At 39.3% G+C, this 21411-nt stretch overlaps 1 protein-coding gene across 4 annotated transcripts in view; it reads left to right on the top strand.

Annotated features, from left to right (window-relative positions):
* The window catches only part of DENND4C (DENN domain containing 4C), a 52705-nt gene extending 36677 nt beyond the window's left edge, over nucleotides 1-16028 (top strand). For all 4 annotated transcript variants that reach the window (XM_037373634.1, XM_037373636.1, XM_037373635.1 and 1 more), the window contains 8 exons: nucleotides 1026-1201; nucleotides 2244-2423; nucleotides 3958-4147; nucleotides 5023-5268; nucleotides 7266-7383; nucleotides 8968-9121; nucleotides 10208-10272; nucleotides 10968-16028. In XM_037373634.1, the coding sequence (XP_037229531.1) occupies nucleotides 1026-1201; nucleotides 2244-2423; nucleotides 3958-4147; nucleotides 5023-5268; nucleotides 7266-7383; nucleotides 8968-9121; nucleotides 10208-10272; nucleotides 10968-11104 (1266 nt within the window). In that variant the 3' untranslated portion in view covers nucleotides 11105-16028. The remainder of the gene's footprint in view (nucleotides 1-1025; nucleotides 1202-2243; nucleotides 2424-3957; nucleotides 4148-5022; nucleotides 5269-7265; nucleotides 7384-8967; nucleotides 9122-10207; nucleotides 10273-10967) is intronic.
* The last annotated feature ends 5383 nt before the right edge of the window (nucleotides 16029-21411 follow it).

The following is a 21411-nucleotide window of genomic DNA, read 5'->3' as shown; positions in this document are numbered from 1 at the left end:
CTGGCAGGGCCTGTGAACCTGTGGAGAGGAGCCTGGACTGGAGCAGGTTTGCTGGCCAGGCTTGTGACCCCATGGGGGGCCCATGCTGGAGCACTGTGCACCCTGTGGAAAGGACATATGGAAAGGACCCTGGCTGGAGCAGTTCATGAAGAACTGCAGCCCATGGGAAGAACCCATGTTCTGCAAGTTGGTGGAGAACCATCTCCTGTGGGATGGTCCACACACTGAGGCAGGGGAAGAGAGCGAGGAGGAAGGAGCAGCAGAGACAATGTGTGATGAACTGACCAAAACCTCCATTTCTTGTTCCCCTGCACTGCTCAGGGGGATGAGCTGGAGAAGTCAGGAGTGAGGTTGAGCTGATGAAGAAGAGAGGGGTGGTGAGAAGGTGTTTTAAGATTTGGTTTTAATTTCTCATTACCCTACTCTGCCTTTTGGCTGGCAATAAATTAATTTCCCCAAGTTGAATCTGTTCTGCCCTTGACAGTAATTGCCGAGGGATCTCCTTGTCCTTATCGTGATCCACGAGCCTTCTGTCATATTTTTCTCCCTATCCAGTTGAGGAGAAGGGAGTGATAGGGCAGCTTGGTGGGCACCTGGCATCCAGCTAAGGCCAACCCACCATACCACTATAACAGTTTCTTTTGTGTTTGGCTGTTTAGAGGTTTTTCTTCTTTTTTCGAAAAGTAGACATGCGTTTACTTACACAATTCAAAACAATTCATATATGATGAAGGCTTCATAGGAGCAAGCAATTGCAAATGTTAAATTAGTAGCATTTCAGATTTCAGGGTAGTGCTTCTTCCAGGTCTCAAAATACTTAAGAAAAATAAATTATTAGTATTCGCATTTCATAGGTAAAAGTTATGTAGACAAGATAACTGTGAGCATGGTAAGAAGTGATGAACTCATGCCTCCCAGTTGGCATTCTGATACCCGTTTAAAATCCTGTGATTACTAAGCCTATAAACCCAATTATAAAACAGCCCTGAAACAAGACTGATAGTATTCATTCTTTGCTGTTCTAGGTATTGATGTCAAGCTGCTCTCAATGTAGAGCTTGTGGTGCTTTGGTTTACGATGAAGAAATCATGGCTGGATGGACAGCAGATGATTCAAACTTGAACACTACTTGTCCTTTCTGTAAAAGTACCTTCCTACCTTTACTTAATGTTGAATTTAAGGACCTACGTGGCACTGCAAGGTTAGTGTGTTTTATAGATACTCTTGTTCTGTCTTTCCGCCTGTAAATGGTTATATTTTTTTCACAGAAGGTTCTTAGTTATACCTCCCAATGTTTTTGTCTAGATGCTAATAAGAACATCACTGTTCATTTAATGGTCATGATCATACTGAAGGAAATTCCAAGTCATAAAAACTATTGAGTTTCATTGTAAAATGGCCAAAAAGGAAAAAACTGGTTGCCTTTTTACCGCTTTTTCTTTTTGTGTCTTCTTTGTAAGCATAACTATTTAGAAGGCATAAATCTATTTTCATTTTCTTAGCTTTTAAAACAAAGCTAATGGATCATGTACTTTTTAAAAGCATATGAAGCAGTTTTCAAATCTGTCAGCAAAGAATTTATCCCAAATCAAGCGTGCTAACAGCTTTTAGTTACAGATGCTCCAGCTTATAGTTTCTTCAGTAGCTCTCCAGTTTAAGGTTCTCTGCTTACTATTTTTACTGATTTCAATTGCACTTTGAAGGCTGAAACTTACGTTAAGTTAATTTAAAATGGATTCTCACTGTAGTCATTGCTGTGAAACAGAGCTTCTGCTAGTGTTCTCTGATGCTGAAACTGAACATCTGTAGGGTGTGTACTTAGAAAACCTTAGCAAAGCAAAACATGTTCTTGTTGTCTTGTGCCTAGAATGGTGTATGGTCTTCTAGTCTTACAATGTCAGATTACAATAACAACCATTTTCAGTGATGTGTCAGCTATTGGTATGCTGTTGCCGCTTGGGAGCTGTGACAAACTAAGGTGACTTGTAATGATTTATGTACACTTTAGGATTTCTGCTTTTGCAGTTCAAATCTCTGTGTTGTTCATTTACTCTGCCTGAATAAGTTACAGTGGAAAGAGCAGGATGAAGCTTGTGTCCCATTGTCAAGCTTTTTAATGTTGTGTTTCCTTATTTTTGCTACTTTTTGAAAGTAAATGTAGAAAATAGTAACTCTTAAAATTACTTTATACTTACATCTTAACTTTTTTATTTCTCTCCTCTGCCATTCATGTTGTAACTTAGCTTTTTCCTGAAGCAAAGTACCTCAGGAGATAGTTTACAGAGTGGTACCCTTCCATTAACCACTGATCCCCTGGAGCAGAAGTTGTCCAGTCCAGCTGTTGCTGACTTGATCAGTTTTTCAGAACACCCACAATCCAGCCACACCATAGCTGAAGAAACTAGCTCTGCAGCTGAGCAGAGGTAGGCAAAACAGGTTTGTTATTTCTGTCAGAAATGTATTAATGCTTCCAGTATTTTTCCTCTACTTAAAAAGTGAAGGTTGACTTATGTACCAAATACAGTGGAGAATTACAATTGTGACTTGTTCATCTGTTTCCTCTTGGTTTTTTTGCATGTTTGAAGCATGCTTTTAGCAATGCTGGTTCCACTAAATGAGCAGGTTTTAGAGATAAAACTATAGAAATAAACCTTCAGGTCCATCCACTACTGAGTAGTAAGTAAAACTTCTACTCGGTACTGTTAGAACGCACTCACCTTTTAAAGTCACACAGAACTTTCTCCTTTGCTTGAGTTTAGAATTTAACAAGAAGGACAACACAGCATTATGGGGAAAAAGAAGTTCACTTGCTGGAATGCTCTTTTTTGAGGGAAAGGTCTTGGAGCACTCGATGCTGGTACTGAGCATGCATTCTGTGACAAATTAACACTGATGTAAAACTGAAACTCAGAAAAACAATACCACTTGTGAAACAGTTTATAGAAAAAAGCATTAAGGAGAAGGTGTCATGTTGGTAGAATGAAGAACTGAAACAGTGCTGTTCTGAACTGTGACCTTTTTGCAGGGTTTTCTTGACGTTTTGTTGTAAAGTTTTTTTTTTTTAAATCATTGTTCAGTTGGGAATTCTTATCAGTACCTGTGAGCTAATGAGCTAATGCCTGTGTCAGACTATTAAAACTTCAATCAACGTGATAGTACTTAGTCTTAATACTCTAAAAATGAAAAGTAGTATTGCTTATGTTAATCTCTTAACTCTGATGTAGGATATTTTTAACTCAAGTCAAACTTAGGAGTGAAGATCACCTCTACATTAATCTCTTCCCTCTCTTTGCAGATTTGGAAGCAGGCACTTCTGTTTCACTTGATGTTTTTTCTTCTGTATTGTAGTTGGATTGTTTTTATCCATTGTTTCTGTTATAACAGGCACAAATTAAATATTCCCAGATCTGCAAGCAGCTTGATTGCTTGGGTTAAGTTTGACAAGCCTGTAGTAGGAGTTTGCCTAAATTATCCTGTAGGATGACATTGACACTTCCAATTTTAGTTTTTCAGCTATTTTAGCATGCAACTTATAAATTGTTTTCTATAATATTTTTGCTCTCTGCTTATGGCGTTTAGAGGAAGTAAACTTAAGGGAAAGGAAAAAGGAGCATAGTCAGAACAAGATAATCTTTGTGTGTTGACAAAACTGTACATTGCCATTTTTCTAAGCAAGGTGAAACTGTACCAGAGCAATAGTACCCATACAGAACTTAATTGCTTTCAGATTCATGTCTTAGGTTATACCTAGCTGCTTTTCTGGAGGGATGGTTGTACTGTTTTTAAAGGCATTTGGTTTTGTTTTCCCTCAATGGTAGAGCTATCTGGGCAAATATTATTAATCGAGAAACTTGGTTTGGGATAACTTACCTGGCAGCCTTTCTCTGTGTCCTTCCTGTTGCCATAGGAATGCTGAATAGTTTCATATTAGCATATTCTCTTCTAAAATCCAAACAGTGATGTGACAGAAGAACAGAGTAAAGATCCCACAACCTTGAAGACATCTGCCAATAATCCACCAAAAAGGGGAGTGTCCTTGACTCGGAGCCACAGTGTTGGAGGTCCACTGCAAAACATTGATCTTTCCCAGAGACCGTCTCATGGCATTTCAACAGTTAGCCTTCCAAATAGTTTGCAAGAAGTTGTGGTACGTCTAGAACCTGCACGTTCAGTTGACAGCAAAATACTGAATACAATAAACTTACAATTAATAATGTTCTACTACTAGCATTCTTGTCCATCTGGGGAATGGGAATGGCCAAGCATATTTTCATATAACAAAAAAAAATCTTGGTTCAGTTAATCTAAAATTGCTTTTTCCGTACATTATACAAACAGTGCTGCTTGATTTGAAATGTTCTCCCTAGCAGAATGAAGCTACCCTTTGTCTTTCTGAAACTGGAAGTTCTTTTGAAAAATAACACAACTTCTACAGCAGACTAAACACGGTAGTACAACCAACACACTGTTGCAAGAGTGAAAGTTTTTGTTCCTTTTTGACGTTATTTACTTGCACTCCTCTGTATTCTGGTAGGCTCACCCACTGAGTGTATGGGAGAAGGTAAGAGGCAGGATTGAGACTATTGCATTATTCTTACATGTGAAACAGTTTTTCTCCTCTCTCTTGGTGCTTTTTATTGGCAAGAAGCTGTCTTAACGTGAACTCATGATTCAGTTCCATAGCTGATGTAATTACTGACATATTTCTGCAATCTCCATCACCACTGGCTTAGTACCAGCTGAGACAGCTTGAAACTGCACAGTCAGGAACACCTTAGAACAAATTACTGTTTTCTCTTTTTCACATAATAGAGCTTAAGTTCTTCTTCTTTAAGAAACACCTCAACAGTCAAACCTGCTGATGCTACTAAAGTTGTTGTGTGTTCAGTACAAATATCAAAAGAAACTGTGCAATCAGGGATTTTCTAGGCAAGTAATACTGAAGCATATTTCTGGAAGAATTTTTTTTTGATTTTGTAAAAAATTACTGATTTTATTTTGTGTGTATTGTTTTGTTTTTAGGATCCTTTAATAAAAAGACCTAACCCTCTCCCTGTATCTGTGCCCTACTTGAGTCCTTTGGTACTGCATAAAGAGCTTGAATCACTGTTGGAAAATGAGGGAGAGCAAGTAATTCATACATCCAAATTCATCAATCAACACCCCATAATTTTCTGGAACCTAGTTTGGTATTTCCGGCGGTTGGATCTACCTAGCAACTTACCTGGACTCATTCTAACATCCGAACACTGTAATGATGGAGTGCAGGTAAGTGGCTTCCTCAAATTAGAGCTGCAGATATTAGAGTAAGCTAAATGTGAGAGTTTGCTTCAAAAAAAGTGGGTAAGTAATTTCTGAGTAGCTTGGATCTGGGTTCCTTTTTTTTTGTAATACAGATAGGTTTGTTTTCTGCAAGGAATCTTGAAGGAAGATGAATGAAGATAGCATTCAAATTCTAGTCAGGCTGTTCTCTTTTTAAAAAGCCAGGCATTAGAATTCATTAAAGAGAGGCCTGATATATAGAAGGAAACAAGACGTGTCTGTGGAGAACTCAGAAACTGCAATACGTTTTAATCCACATAGTGTGGGTTACATACTTCAGTATACAAACCTTTTAAGTTATTGGTCAATATTTTTTATTCTTTTAAACTAATATTTTTTACTATTCATACTCCACCAAGTTTCATTATTATATAAATAGAACACAAAAACGCAGAATGGATGCTGTGGTTTTAGTATTTTGCTTTTCCCATTTAAGGAGCAGGTGTTTTTCTGAAACCTATATAATTTGTGTATGTAAGTACCAAATTTAATAAGTATATGATTCATGCAAAAAAGTAGTATTTTCCTATCTACATGTATGAACTTTGCTTTTAAAATTCTCTCCCTCAATTTGAAAAAAACCCAACAACAAACCCACGCAGAACCAAGAACAGTCTTCCAGGAAATGTAGTTGAAGACCAATAATAATGAAAGTTAAAGCATACTGGCAAAATACAATGTAGTATCAGGGAAAACCACAAGGTGGGACATAATAAATACCTTGTAATTAATACTCTAAATCAGCACACTATTGGTCAGTTTTCATGTCCACTAATTCTTGTTGTATTAATGATTCCAGAGGCACTTATAATTACAAAATGATTACAGAACTATGGTTTTGAGTGATATATATTTTTCATGGGAAGAAATGGTTCATATTTGTATGCAAATACAGATTGTTTCTTCTTGATGGGAAGACCAACACATAGACGTGCATACCAGGTCTTAATCAGGTCAGAAAATACTAAGGCAGGGCATGATGAGCAGTACAAATAAAGTAACGTGTTTGGTGCACAAAAAACATTTTTGGATATATGCTTGTAATGGTTTAACCCCAGCCTGAAACTAAGTACCATGCAGCTGCTCACTCACTCCCCCTGCCCCCTGAGGGGATGGGGAGAAGAAATGGAACAGAATGTAAAGCCAAGGTGTGAGATTAAGAACAATTTTATAATTAAAATAAAATAGGAGGAAACCACCCAAAACAATAATTATAGTAATAGCAATTATAATGAAAAGGAAGGAGTAGAGGAGAGGAATAAAATCCAAAGGGAAGCGAGAAAAAAACCCTAGTGATGAACAATACAGTTGCTTGCCACCTGCTGCCTGCTGCCCAGCCAGTCCCCCAGCAGCAACTGACAGGCCCCGGTCAACTCCCCCCTGTTCATATACTCAGCATGATATTCTATGGTATGGAATACCTCTTGGCCAGTTGGGGCCAGCTGTCCTGGCTGTGCCCCCTCCCCATTCCCTGTGCCCCTCCAGCCCTCTGGCTGGCAGGGCCTGAGAAACTGAAAAGTCCTTGACTTGGTACAAACATCACCCAGCAACAACTAGAAACATCCATGTGCCGTCAACATGGCTCTCACACCAAATCCAAGACACAGCACAGCACCAGCTACTGAGGTGAAAATGAACTCTTACCTCAGCCACAGCCAGGACAATACCCATAAATATTTTCTTCAGATAGATGTAGAAGAAGACTGAATGGTCTTCATACACTAGTGTAAACTAAAAAAAGGGAACTAAATGTTGCGATTCTTGTGACTTTGCTCTGGTTGAGTGCAGTTTCCTCTAGAAGATATCAACTTTTCTGTTTGTTGGATTCAAGATAAAGAAAGTAAACCTTCTTTGTTTCCAAAATGAGTCAAAAACCAGGTTTTTTAAACAGTAAGACTGTCCTGTTGTTTTTAAAACTTCTTCCCTTTCCTCATGTTTTTTAGCTTCCTTTGACATCTCTTGCTCAAGATAGCAAGCTAGTATACATCCATCTTCTGTGGGACAATATCAACCTCCACCAAGAGCCAGGGGAGCCCCTGTATATATCTTGGAGAAATCTCAGTAAGTAAAACAAATGTTACAGAAAGCAGAGGGAGCAGAAGCTGTGGAAAGAAAGAGTTTTGTAGTGTCTGGAGTGTACACAGCCTATCAAGTTGGAAAGCTTTTTTAGTGTGTGAAGCATCCACATTCCTTTAGGTAGTAAACATTAGTCTCAGTGTCAAATTATTTGTGAAAATATCTTCCTGATCTGTGTGAAAAGGTATGTCACTCATCCTTTATATGTCATACACTTAAAAACAGAGTGGGAGGATTTTTTCTAGATATGGTGCTAAATAAGCTTCACCTGATCTGAGTGTTTCAGTGCATTATCTGGTTATATCTATGCAGGCATGAAAAAGAAGACTGTATTACAAAAAAGTATCTTGTGTTTCTATAGATGAATGAAAGATACAAGCCCCATTAATAACATTTGGCAGCCTACTTGACTGTCAAAAAATAAGGTCCAAGAAAGCCATCGTCTGCCATAATGAACAAAAGACAGACAGACTGGTTATGAGAACTTCGGAATTTCATTACTTCTGATCAGCAAAACCCCCTTCATCAACCTAAACTTCTCAGCCTGTATTTAATTTTTAAAACTATGCTAAAAAATACGTAGCATGGATATTCTGGGTCTAAGGAAGAAAAAAGGGTGTATTTGAAGTCAGTCCTAAAAATAAACAGGCTGATCAGAAAATTACAGACAAGAGCACAGGGTAAGATGTGATGTTTCCTTTAGTTTCTACAAAAGCATATTGATTTGAGCACAATGCATGAAAAGCATCCCTAAAGCATTCAGATGTGAATGAAGATGCAGAAATATATTTTTCTTATGTAAATAAAGGAGCAAAAGGCCTGGTTTACATGTTGAAGAAAAGTGATAGTATTGTAGATAGGGTCTACAGCAGTGTCAGAAACTATATGGAAAACAGGAAATTATATTTGTAAGCCATCATATATGTCAGTTATATGAAAACTTTAGGCTGGTGTGATTTTGATTACTGGCTTCAGTCTAAGTCTACATTTCATTTGTGCCATGTTCTTGCTGCCTAATTTGTAGCCTTATTTTTTTTGCCAGTAAATGGACTCATTCCCTCATAAGTCATTGTTTTCCAAAGAATAATAGTTCAATGTTTTTCTGGAAATGGTAATATAAGCAAAAAATCATGATGGTTTATGTCCTGATAATTTTCTTTCCTGTTTGACGCAACTGTGCATTACCATGTAGCCCAAAGTTATCAATAAATTCTAGGTGGCTTTTAGGAAGGTCTTTGATAAGAGAAGTTTCGTTGATAAGAAATGTGACAGTGTTTTCTTTTGGTTTATTTCTTTTTGTGTAAAAAATAACTTTATTGGATTGAACATAGTTTTTGAAACTGAAGTACAACGATAAATCTGAGCTAAAAAAACATTACAGGCAACATCTGATGCTGGATACTCTTCAATCTCTTGTATTTCTCTGTCATGTGGGAGCTCTTGAATATGGTTCTGTAGTTTGATTAGAGGTTCTGTATATGTATCTCAATTTCTGAAATACCTTCTGGTTATTAAAGTGGAAAAAAATATCTTCACTGTTCTAGTAATCTATATGGTTACATTTCCCAGATTCTTCTGAAAAGAGACCCTCCACAATGGCAGAAGATCAGCTGGCAACAAACACTTTGTTGGAGAACATCAAACTAAGTATTCAACACAATGACATTGTTAAACCAATCAACCTCCTCCTACAGAAAGTTAAGCCAGATGTGAAACGACAGAGGTAAAGGGGTGATTTGTTCTTACTTTGACTCCATTCAAACTTAAACAAGATCAGACCATATACACTTCATAATGATTATTCCATAAAGACCTCTTGGGAATATTCAGTTTCGTTTGTGTCCACTAAACACTGTGTGAATTTGTTTATGCCCATGTTTACACACAGGTGCATTCTGTAGCTAGATGCATAATTCATCCAAATAGTTAAATGCAATTCTGTTATCAAAACTGACGTTTTACAAATGAGTAAGAAAAACACAGATGTCAATTATGCAGATTTTCATGTTGTTCCATATCTAGCAAATTGATGAATACAAGCATGTGGCATCCTGTTGCAGTGTCTGGAGTATTCTCCAAACTACCTAGTTATATCTATAGAAATTCTACCAGCCTGGAGAATTGGCTAAGAAAAGTGGATACTGCATGATCCACAAACAAAGGGAGACATGTAAATAACACTTGTACGGTACATTTTTCCATCTACACTACAATTCAAAGAGGGCTTCCCACAAAAGCATAGCTTTTGAAATAAATTACAGCAGATACAAGATGTGTTTGGAGTCTGTCATGCTAAGTTACCTTTGCTTCTGTGGTTTGTAGTTATTAAAAAGAAGCAAGAATTAATCTGCCTAGAGGAGAATCTTTTGAGTTCCACAAGAAAAAAATTGTTCAGTGACACCTAGTTCTGAGACAGATGGTGACATCCTAAAACAAAAAGTGTGGGAGATCTAAAATAAGACTGCTCCCTGTACTTCACCATGAGGCAGGAATGAGTTAATAAATGGTGCTTAATTTTATATGTCTTGGGTTTCTGGAGTTTTTATGGCATGTTTATCAAAGAGATTTTTCATAGAAAATGTAACTGCTGGGATTTGGCGATAACATAACTGCATGCATTAAGGAAAAATACTCAGGCATGAGAAAACCTTAAGCTAGTAATCATGTAGATAGATCACTTTCTTCACAAGCAAGATTAACGGAACAGTTGCAGAAACTACATAATGGAAGATTAGTGTCTTCAACATTGACTTTCTAAACTTCGGATAGCTGGTGCTTTCATTGACTTGCCCTTTAAAATATTTCCTAGGAGTTTTTACAGAGAAATTCTTTTCCTGTCTCTGGTGTCTCTTGGAAGAGAGAACATTGACATTGGTAAGCGAAAAATACTGTGAAGTGCATAGTGTCTGTGTATGAAATATATAAGTACTTTATATGAAGACTAGTGTATAAAATTGACTTTTCATCTATGACTTTCCAGCTAACTTTTTAATAGCTGTTATAGTGAAAAGTACAGGGCTGTCACTCTTCAATTAGGTGTTGCTTTTATGAAAATGTAATTCAGATGAGGCCATTAATTCTGACTTTGTTTGAAACCAGTAATCGGTTAATCTAAACAAAATGTATTAGCTTGAAGCTTTAACTCCTCGTGTCTGAAAACTTGTTCCCAGTCTGGTCCATCTTTCTCCGACCCAAATATTAGACCTATGACATCTAGCCACCTGATTGCTCACCCTTTCCTCATCTCCTCTAAACTGACTTCTGTTTGGTAGTATGCAAGTGAAGGGACTCCCTTATGGGGTGTGGCAGGGGAAATACCCTGGGAACAGGCAAGCTAAACTGTGATAGAGGTAATGGGCACCTACTGTGGTGCTCTGTGATGCTCCAGCATGAAGATGCTTTTCAGGTTCTCTGAGAGGATGCATTCTGAAAAAAATAAATCAGTGGCTAATTAAGTTAATTATTTTGTTGTTATATAAAAATGACCAGAAGTATTTTATATTAACAGTAGCATGCACTGTACAGGGTTTCTTTCTTTAATAACTTCTACCATTCTTTTTCTATTTCAGAGGTCTTTGATAGTGAATACAGACTTGCACATAAAAATCTACCAAAGGATGTTCTTGAAAAGATGCAGAAAATAGATGCTCCACCAAGCAGCAGGGTTGAGTGTTGTAGGAAGTGCTTTGGAGCACCTTTGATATAAAAATGAGGAAGACACATGCTATACTTCAGTGAGACAGAAGTAGAGGTGAACAAACCAGGAGCATGGTGATATACACTTTGAATCCCAAAAGGTGATAATTGAGCAATTTGACAAAGCAATTTCATTAAGCTACAACATACATTCTTGTCTTTCATCTCATGAGACACAGTGTGAAATACATTAAAGTGATTACAGACTGCATTAATAGGGTGAATTGGTTTCAGTGATTGACCTGCTTTTTTTCCCCCTGTATATACTTCTCCTTTTCCTCCCTCAAATCTTTTCCCCCATGATACCAAGTTGTTCAAAAGGGTGATAATTAACCAGCAGCCTATAGTTGGTGACTTTCTTAAGGGCCAGCAATATTTGTGTATTCCAATGAAATACCTTTGTTGCAGCAGAATACTTAAGTCTTGTATGTAAATATTTGAGTCCTGGGATTGGAAGTTGCTTTTGTCAGATTATAGTACCTAAAATTGCTACCCTTCTCCTGACCCTTGCCCAGTCAGTGTTCTAAATTATCTTTGATTGATCTTTTCATAATGTATGTCTATAGTTGTAAAAAACAGAAGCTTACACTCAGTTTTCCTGTATTCTCAATATCACAAATTCAGGATCTTATGAACATACTGCTGGTTTCTCCAGAAGAATGATAGCATTCTACACTAAGAGCTCAGAAATAGGTGGTGGTCTAAAAATTAGATGGGAAACTTATATGGCATTAGGATACATACAAGGTTTGTTAAACAGATACTGTGTGGGAAAAAAAATGCTTTATATTGTATACATGTATGCTTAAAAAGTGTCTTTTCCTGGAATTCTTTATCATCCTGTCCATGGTTTCATGCTAGCCTGTGGGTTAGTTATTTTGCACTGATAGTCCAAATTCAATATTTCAATTTAAATATATTTTAAAATGTGGTCTTCAAGGTGTATATTATCACAAACAAAGTGCTTGAGTGTATGCATGAAAAAATGAATCTAACTTTTTGATTGCTTCTAGTAGGTAAGACAATTTGTCACCTCACATACGTAATTGACTACAGTAGTTGTAGTCTTGACCAGAAGAGCCTGTATACCGTTCAACAGTTTAAATGTTTCTGTTACTTGAGGAATATCGTAAGATTTATTCCAGGTTTTTTTCTGAAATTTAATGGTGTAGCTTTTCTGATGGAATTATTCCTAGGAAAAAAAAACACCTGTAAGATCTATATCATGTTAAAGGAGCATAGCTAAAACTATAATCACATCTTAAGTATGAATGTATTTACTTCATGCTACTCTCTTTCTTAAAAATTTTCATTCTTGAAAATGATGAGGGATGAAGATCTGTCTGGAACAGCTTTTACATGAAAAAAGAAAACCCAAGTTTTGTTTTTTCATGAGGCTAAAACATAGGATTTGCACTATTTGTGACAAAATACATTTGCATCCTAGACTGATTCCTTGTATTTTGTCTAAAAGTGCTGATTCTAAGTAAATATGGGGATATTGTCTGGACAGATTCTCTCCTGATGAAAATACTGTGCTTTCTCAACAATTAAAAGCAGGAGAGCACACACTGTCTTTTTTTTTCATTCTTTATTATTTGGGTTTATGCATGTTTGCTTGCAGATACCTAACCTACATCACAATGAAGGGTGGAGCCTGATTCTTTGTATTTTCCTCTCTTCTTCTATTACATAGTTGACATGTGCGGTTCCATCCTTTTAAAGTAAAAATCTGCCTGAAGCATTCGTCCAAACAAATTGATAGTTCTACAAATCAAAATGGCAAATTTTCCTGTATAATTTTATACTGATCTTAAACATACAGCTATACAAAGATAATTTTTGAGTGTTAAATGGACAAACCATATGATTATGTGATGCAACTTGCAAGGAATCAAGTTTTCGTTACCCTTAAATTCTCCCAGCCCATTAAATTACAAAGAAAATCTGTTTGGTGAGTGCTGTTTTAGGTAATTGGTGACATCCAGTTGTAAATTGGTGACATCCAAATGACAAACCATTGTAAATAATACTACTATAAAATAAATTCTGTAAGCAGTTTACCTTCTTTCAAAACAAACTTCTCATCTGTTGTTGAAAATCCAGATTCATTTGCTGTAGAAACAGCAAAGCAGATTGTGTCACAGCATCTAGTGCTAAATGTTAGACTTTCCCTGGGTATATATACACTAAACAAAAAAAAGAAAACCTAAAGCCTGAGGAGAAGAGCACAGCTGCAGGACTGAACTTGCTTTGGTTTGCTGCTGCATATTGGCATTTCTGTACACTACAAATCAACTTCTGTTCCTGCCTTCCTGTGGTAGAAGTCCTGCATGTGACTACTTGAAATCTTGAATCAGCCTATTGATACTAATTCTTTAATGCAGAGTGACAAAAGTAAGCACTTGCTTTTTTTAATTTGGATTTTTTAATGCCTAGTTTTTAATAGTTAACTTATCATCTGGTTCTTGAGTGAAGTCCATAGTTCAAACGAAAAGTCAGATCTGTGAAAGCAATTTGTTTATTAAGTTTTCATCTAAGGAGGTGCTTCTTTTTTTTTTTTTTTCTTTTTTTTTTTTTTTTTTTGTAGGAAAAAAGATCACAAAAATTTGAAAGGAATTAAGAACTGAGTGGGTTTTTCCTAGCTGCTTTCTCTCCTTTCAAATGCATGATGGCACTGCCTGTTCTTCCATTGACTTTCAGGTCTCCTCCTACAAAAAGGTAGAGACTGCAGTTCTTCCTACACAAACTTTCTGAGATGCAGGCTTCCCTAATCTGAACACTGAAAGAACTGTGAGCATGCGTAAGAAAAGGGCATGGCATAAAATAGCATAGCATGGTTCGGTATTTGTATGGTTGAAAATTTGGCCAAAAATAAACAGCGAAAGGACTTCAAAAGTTTTTTGTGAGTGCATTGTGAACACTTTTGTCTTTCTGAAAATTGGGTGCTAAAGGCATAGTTCTTCTCTGCAGGTCAGTAACAGCATGAACTTCTTGGGCTACTTAGGAGTGTGTTAGTCACCTACAAATGTGTCTTAGTGTGTTTGACACCCCACTCCTAGTAATCCAAATTTATCTGAATCCATAATGCATGAATGAGCTTGATGAAGTGTTGCGAAGGAGGGGTGTCAATAAGCTTGATCTTGGTTCTGTTTTCCTCTCCATGTAAGCAGAAAAAGTAGCATTTTGCTCACTTGCAAAACTCTTGCCTCCAAATACTCTGTCTAGTAACTCAACAGCCAGTGTTCAGGAGGAGATGGCTCTTCTCTGTGTGTTTGGAATTCTCATGTATAAACGTGAAGAAAATGCTTGCAGATCAGTGTTAATTTCAAAACCTGCAATGCATGCACGAAGTGAGGGTGTAAAGCAAACTGATTGTATACGTGGATGCAAACCGTTAATGAATTTCAGGTAAGCCCAAGAACTTAGAAAGTTTGTGCAGGAAGAACAGTTATCACAGAGAAGCTTCCTTGCACCGTTGCCCCAAGGATGTTGAACTGCAGTAAGTTATGGTGAGAAGATACCATTCTGCACCTTTCACCCAGCTGTAAAGCAGTTACATATAGCTTGTGTGTTCATATCAAAATAGCTATTTTTTGTAGAATTGAAACAACAAATAGTGTCTTAAAAGTTTAGAATCAGGATTCTTAAGTGACAAAGTTTTTCTTTGTGAATTATAAATATATTCTGTCACATTACCAAGACGTAAGAACTTTCAAAGCCCCATAGGTATAGAGACTGCAGTATCGGCACAGTAATAGGTACCAGCTTTTACATGTTACTAGAAGCATCTATACGTTATGTTACTTATAGTCGTGTCTTCACATTTTGTATAACTCGAGTTTAGACAATACAATTTTAATGGAAAATAATTTAGTATATGTGTTCCAAACTACATTCATTTGTTTTGCTAGTAACTTAGTCTTGTTCCTAGTGGAATTTCACAATGGTTAAGCTCAAGCTACATTGCACTTGTGAATGAGTAATTTTATTCCATTTTAACTGTGAATTAATGGCTTTTTATATTGCTGCAGCTAGAAGAATATACCATTCATTGAGTTTACTGCTTTCCTTGAATAACTGCAACATAGGGGATATTTTAAAAATGTATATTACATTAGATCATTGAAATTATATTTTTAAAACAAATTGTTAAAATGTAAGTAACTGAAGAATCCACTTAGTCATTTTCTCTTTTTGAAACTCTTTATTCAACAATTATTTCAACGCAGTTAACAATATTCCATTAAATATATAAATGGTAAGCAGGTCATTTAAATGGTAAGCAGGTCATTACATTCATATAACTGTACATTTCCAACAAAGGGGTTTTTTTCTTTTAACTAATAAAAATCTTAAAATGCCTTCTGTATATCAGCTTCTCATTATGGAACTTTTTAAAAAACAAACACACAACCTTGTAACTTTTAAGTCTTGAAACTGAATGGTTGAATTGGACTCTAGTTCTGTATCCTACAGTGCTGTATATTGTGATGCATACAAGGAGAGAAATGGATGGGGTTCTTATTTGTTCTTTCAGTCTGCATCAATCAGTGGTGCAAATAAAAGGGATTGTTTGCTGTTTTTTAGAAGCACATTAAACTTCTAGGAGTTTAAAATAAACTATTGTAATGAGGATGGAAAGGATGTAGTGTGAATAAATAATGAATTTATTAAGTGAGTTGGGAAGCTTTCTTTAATGCAATAAAATTTGCACTGGCTTAGAGACAGATTTGAACTGTTGAAGAATGGCATCCATTTACTGTGCTTTGATTAACAAGTGTTTCTCTGTAACGCTTTTGTACATTTGACAAATATTTCTTGAGTTTAAAAGGGCACTCTGCATATTCTGAATTCTGTATAGACATCCTAGTCTAAGAAACAATTTTTAATGTATTTCCCGAATAAAGTATGTATGCATCCTGTGTAAAAAATTTAAATTGTTCAGCTTTTTTGCCACTGTAACTTACCTCCTTGACAGAATTTAATCTTAAGTATAAATTCAGCCTATAGTTGGGCAAAAGCAGAGACTTTCATCTACCTTTTTGGGGAATTGTTTCATAGTACCTCAGGGACTTCTGAATGGTGAGAAAGAGCAGGAGCAGTTGGGGCAGGGGGAGAGGAAAAGATGGGATCCACTTGTAGGGATTTTGATCACGAGAGAGGATGTCTCTGTGGCACCTTAAGCAAGCCATGAGGATGAGCAGAGGTAAGAAGAACTGAGAAACAGGCTGAGGGAGGCAGAATCCATTAAGATCTTGTCTGCAGGAAAGTCTTGGACCATGGCTTCCTGACAATAGAGCTGCTGCTGTATTTTCCTGCTGACCGGGAAAAGCATTGATCAGTGGGTGGGAACAGATCGGTAGGTGGCTGTACTTGGCAGGACACTTCCCCAAGAGTTCTGGTTTCTCAATGGCTTTGTGAAGGGGGCACAGAGTAGTACTTTCAGTGATGCGTCCTAGGTTGCAAGAGACACTGGTGGACCTCCTGCCTTATAACATACTTCCAGGTTTACATGCAGTTTCCTGATTTTTATTTTATTATTAGTCTGTTAGTAAAAATAAGAATGCCAGACCCTAAAGACTTTTCTCTTTGAAAAAACTGATACTTGGAGCACAAACTGGTAGCTTGTGGAGAAGATGCATGATAAAATTATCTTTTCAGGCCTGTTTTTAGTTAGAGAGCTCAGGAACAGTTAGTCTTCTGGATTTTTATAATCTTGTCAGCATCACAATGCCTTTCCTTGTTTTGCTCAGATTGCTTTTGTCACTTCACTGCTGTCTTTTTAATACCTGCTAAAAATACTACACTGCCTTCCTAATATGCTGCCTTTAAGGTGACCTGCTGAGGGAGGATGTAACAGACAGGAACAAAATCTTGCATTTGGGGAATCCCCAAAGCATGAACCCAGGATTTGCATTTGAAGCTATAGGGAGGAGGGAACTGCTGTCTTCTGTGCCAAAACCAGGTGGGAAACTTGAGGGAATGTGATGGTAGAAGGCAAGAGCAGAAGGAGCTGGCTTGAGGAAGAAGCTCTGGTCTTCCATTTGTTCAGAGCTACTATCAGGAATACTCATTAACTCTGTAGAGACAAACTTCCACTGTTTACATAGAGGAGTGAAAGAAGACTGATTAACTTGACAAGCTGGAGAAAATCTGATGGGATCTAAAAGAAAACACAAAGGTCCTGTCTCTCAGTAGGAATAGCCTCATGCACCAGTGCAGGCTGCGGGCAGACTAGCTGGAGACTGCTTGGGCAGGAGAAGTGTTCCTGGTGGGCAAGCACCTGACTGTGAGTGAGCAGGGTGCCTTCACAGCAAAGCAAGCCAGCAGTGTCCTGGGGTGAACTAGGCAGAGCATTGCCAGCCGGTGGAGGGAGGTTGTCTCACCCCTCAGTGCTGGAGAGGCATATCTGGGCACTATGTCCAAGTCTGGGCTGACTAGTACAAGAGAGCTGAACTGTCGCGACGGAGGGGACACAGTCACTCAATATGACTGATCAGCAGACTTCGTTTATTGTGCCTTACAGTCACCTTTTATGCCTTGTTATAATTAGCTCATACATATTACAAAAGTTAAGCTCATTATTGGTTAGTTGCCTAAATACCAAGCCCGCCCCTAGTTTCTCTTCTGTAGTTATCTGTTCCCACCTGCAACATTCTTTTCCCACCGCGATATTCCTTTTACTGTGTAACAAGAACAGCCAAGGATAGTGTATTTTTGCTTTACTTCAGGTAAGCTGAGAGCGATGTGCATTTTTGTCCAGCCAGCTGGACTATGTCTATGTGACCCTTTTCAGCTAGCCAGTTATCCATTCCTGAACATTCTGGGATGACTCCAGGGAAGGGCCACAAAGGTGATGAAGAGCTTGGAGCACCTGTCTTGCAAGGATGGGCTGACAGAGCTGGCACCGTTCAGCCTGGAGAAAGCTTGGGGCAGGGGCTCAGGAGAATGTCATCCATGTGTCCACATTCCTGATGGGGTGGGTGGGGAGTAGAGGAGGCAGAGCTGGGCTCTTCTCAGTGGTGCCCTGTGCCAGAAGAGGCAATGGACATGAACTTGAACCACAGGAAAATATACTGAAATATTTAACTGTGAGGGTAGTGAGACACTGAACAGGTTGCCTGGAAGGTTGTGGAGTCTCAATCCTTTAGAAAAAACAGACCTGAATTTTTTTTTAGGTTTGCACTACAGGCTTCCAGAGTTGCCTACCAGTCTCAGTGGCTCTGTGGGGACAAGTGGCAGCCAGAAACCGCTGGGAGGAGCAGAGGCCGGATTTGCATGGTTACCAGAGTAGTTTAGAGGGACGTGTTCTACCATTTTTTTTTAGGTTTCAAGGTGTTTTCCTTTGGCATTCAAAGAGGATCCCCCGTGGAGAGTCGGCCAAGTCACAACAATCACACCAATATGGCTACATGCCGTGCTCCCTCTATTAAGCAAACAGGTCATATTTATAACAAACCGACCGCTCACCCGACTTTACACAGAGGTGATTGGATAAAAGGTTCTGGTCAGGGAGTCCGTGTTGCTGACGGGTGAGCATGCTGCAGGCGCCTGGTCAGAGTGTGCTGGTCAGAGTGTGTTGATTCCGCGGTTCCCAGGACTTGCCCTGCACCTGGCTTCTTGTTCAGGCATAGCTGGTTTTCTTTCTCACACTGCTTGTTCCAAGGACAATTTAAAGTTGCTCAGCAGCTTCCACTAACAGGCCTGGGTTGTCCAACCCAGACAATGGTAACATATGTCCTCGGTCCTTCAAAAATCCCTCTACATATCCCCCTTTTTCTTTTTGGACAACCCATGTCTGTTTCACAATAGATGAACTGTTCGAGGACTGTTGGCTTCGGTGCCATGCAACCAGGATCGGAACGGTTGCAAATCATCGTTAGTGAGTCTCTTTGTGTGTCATCAGGGTGTAAGGGAATCGTGAAAAAGACAGAACAGTCTTTCAAGTCTATCACAACAATTTGCCAAATCTGAGGGACCGTCATAAAAGGTGGAAGAGCAGGTTGCAACACTCCCATCGCTAAAATCTGATCATTAACCTTCCATAAATCATGTGCCAGTTATGTGCATCAAGATTATGCACATAACTGGAAGTACCGGACAAGCTAACGAGCTGGTCACCTGCCAGTCACCCTCCAAAACAGCATCACGAACAATACTGGACCGATGCTGTAGCACTGGATCTTTGCTCGAGTTCAGCATCGGCGGGGTAGCTGGGCTAACTGGAGGAATTGCAGGTATTGAAGTAGTAGGCAGGTTCACTTCAACCCGCTTTTCCAGTTTTCTTAATTTATCCATTACCTCCTGTAAAGGTTTCTCCGTACTGTTACCACAAGGCTCCTCCCCGCCTTCCCCCTCAGACCCGTCCGATGACGCTCAGGAAGAGGAGGGTGCGTCACCGCACGGCGCTGCGGCCCGCCCTGACGTGACTGGTGCCGCGTGACCCGCTGCCCCGCCCGCCTGGGGCGGCCCGGCCGCCTCTTCCGGGTTCGGCTCGGTCACCGCCGGCTGCCGAGGGGGAGCTTTCGGTTTGGCCGCTGTCTTATCTAAAAGCTCCGGCACAGTTGAACGCAGCGGCGGACATACCCTTCATAGGACGAGTATGCCCAACTCCGAAAAGTGTAGCCAAGAGAGAAGGCTTCGGTGAATCACCCTTCTGCTCCACCGGCTTTTCTACACATCTCTCCCCAACGCTTCTATGGCTGCCGCCGCTACTTTTTTTTTCTGCCTTCATAGTTTCCAGAGTGTTAATTATAGACCACCACGTAGCTCCTAATGCTTTAGCTTCTTCTCCTTCTTTACCTCCCTCAATCGTAGTATCCCTGAGGCAATTTCCCACTTCTCTCCATTCTGTAATACTAAACAATAATGCAGGCTCGGGAATCTTACCCTTTTTTCGTGTCCAGCGAACTAAAGCCTCCACTTCTGTTTCTTTATTGCTCTCGCCTCTCTTAAAGAGGATACTAGTTAAGAGTTTAATTGTATCAGCGGAGAGCCCTGCCGTGTCTTATTCGTCAGGGTCTTACCACCGGCGGGGGTGCGATCTGCAGCTCTACACCAAACTCTGGACTCTGCTTTTCGCCTTCCAGGTTCCACCCACCTCCGACCTCCAGCTCCCTAATCGGACAACTTCCCTTCGGGTCCAATGCACAGAGACTGCCGCATTTAAAAGCAAACAGCATTTAAGTGACCAAATGGGTCCCTGTTTGGGCGCCAGACGAAGAGGGTCCCCGTGGAGAGTTGGCCAAGTCACAACACTCACACCAATATGGCTACATGCCGTGCTCCCTCTATTAAGCAAACAGGTCAAATTTATAACAAACCGACCGCTCACCCGACTTTACACAGAGGTGATTGGATAAAAGTTTCTGGTCAGGGAGTCCGTGTCGCTGACGGGTGAGCATGCTGCAGGCGCCTGGTCAGAGTGTGCTGGTCAGAGTGTGTTGATTCCGCGGTTCCCAGGACTTGCCCTGCACCTGGTTTCTTGTTCGGGCATAGCTGGTTTTCTATCTCACACTGCTTGTTCCAAGGACAATTTAAAGTTTGCGGCGAATGAAGAGACGGGACACAGCAAGCAAGTTGTCCATTTATTAGTGATTTTCTTACAATTATATACGTTTCTACCATCTACATATTACACACTGATTGGTTAAATCTTAAGCGTAAAAAACACTGATTGGTTGATATTTAAGGCACACCGTTAGAACAATAGGAACTTACTAGTTTACCTTGACATAGCAACAGCTTCTATTCCAAAGTAAGGGAATTTCTTTCTACGCGGCTTTCTTGATTAACAAAGTTACATATCGGCGCCATCCGTTCCCTTACCTGGCTACTTGTTTCTCTGTCCTTCTGGTTGCCTCCTCAACTGTAGCGGCTCAGGGGTCTGCAGTTAGCTTGTTCCTTTGTTCCCAGGGCTAGTGCCCTACAAGTTCTAACAAGTCTCTATTCATCAGGCTATCAGTACTTGGACTCTTGTCATTGAGGCCTTGTCCTACAAAAGTTGCTCAGCAGCTTCAACTAACAGGCCTGGGTTGTCCAACCCAGACAATGGTAACATATGTCCTCAGTCCTTTAAAAATCCCTCTACAGTCATTTTTTTCCTCCTTTTTTCCTGTAGTGTCATACCGTCTGAATTCAGACTGTGCCAGTTTAAAACTGATTGTATTGGTCTTATGTGTGTTCTGTTTCTTTGGGTTGTTGGACTTCAGCAAAGCCTTTGACACATTTCCCACAGCCTCCCCCTGGACACACTGTCAGGGTACAGCCTGGGTGGGTGATCTGTGAGATGGGCAGGCAGGTGTCCCACAGGCC

The sequence above is a fragment of the Falco rusticolus genome, chromosome Z, assembly GCF_015220075.1.
Source record: "Falco rusticolus isolate bFalRus1 chromosome Z, bFalRus1.pri, whole genome shotgun sequence".
NCBI lineage: Eukaryota > Metazoa > Chordata > Aves > Falconiformes > Falconidae > Falco > Falco rusticolus.
This window is presented reverse-complemented; position numbering and strand designations above follow the sequence as displayed.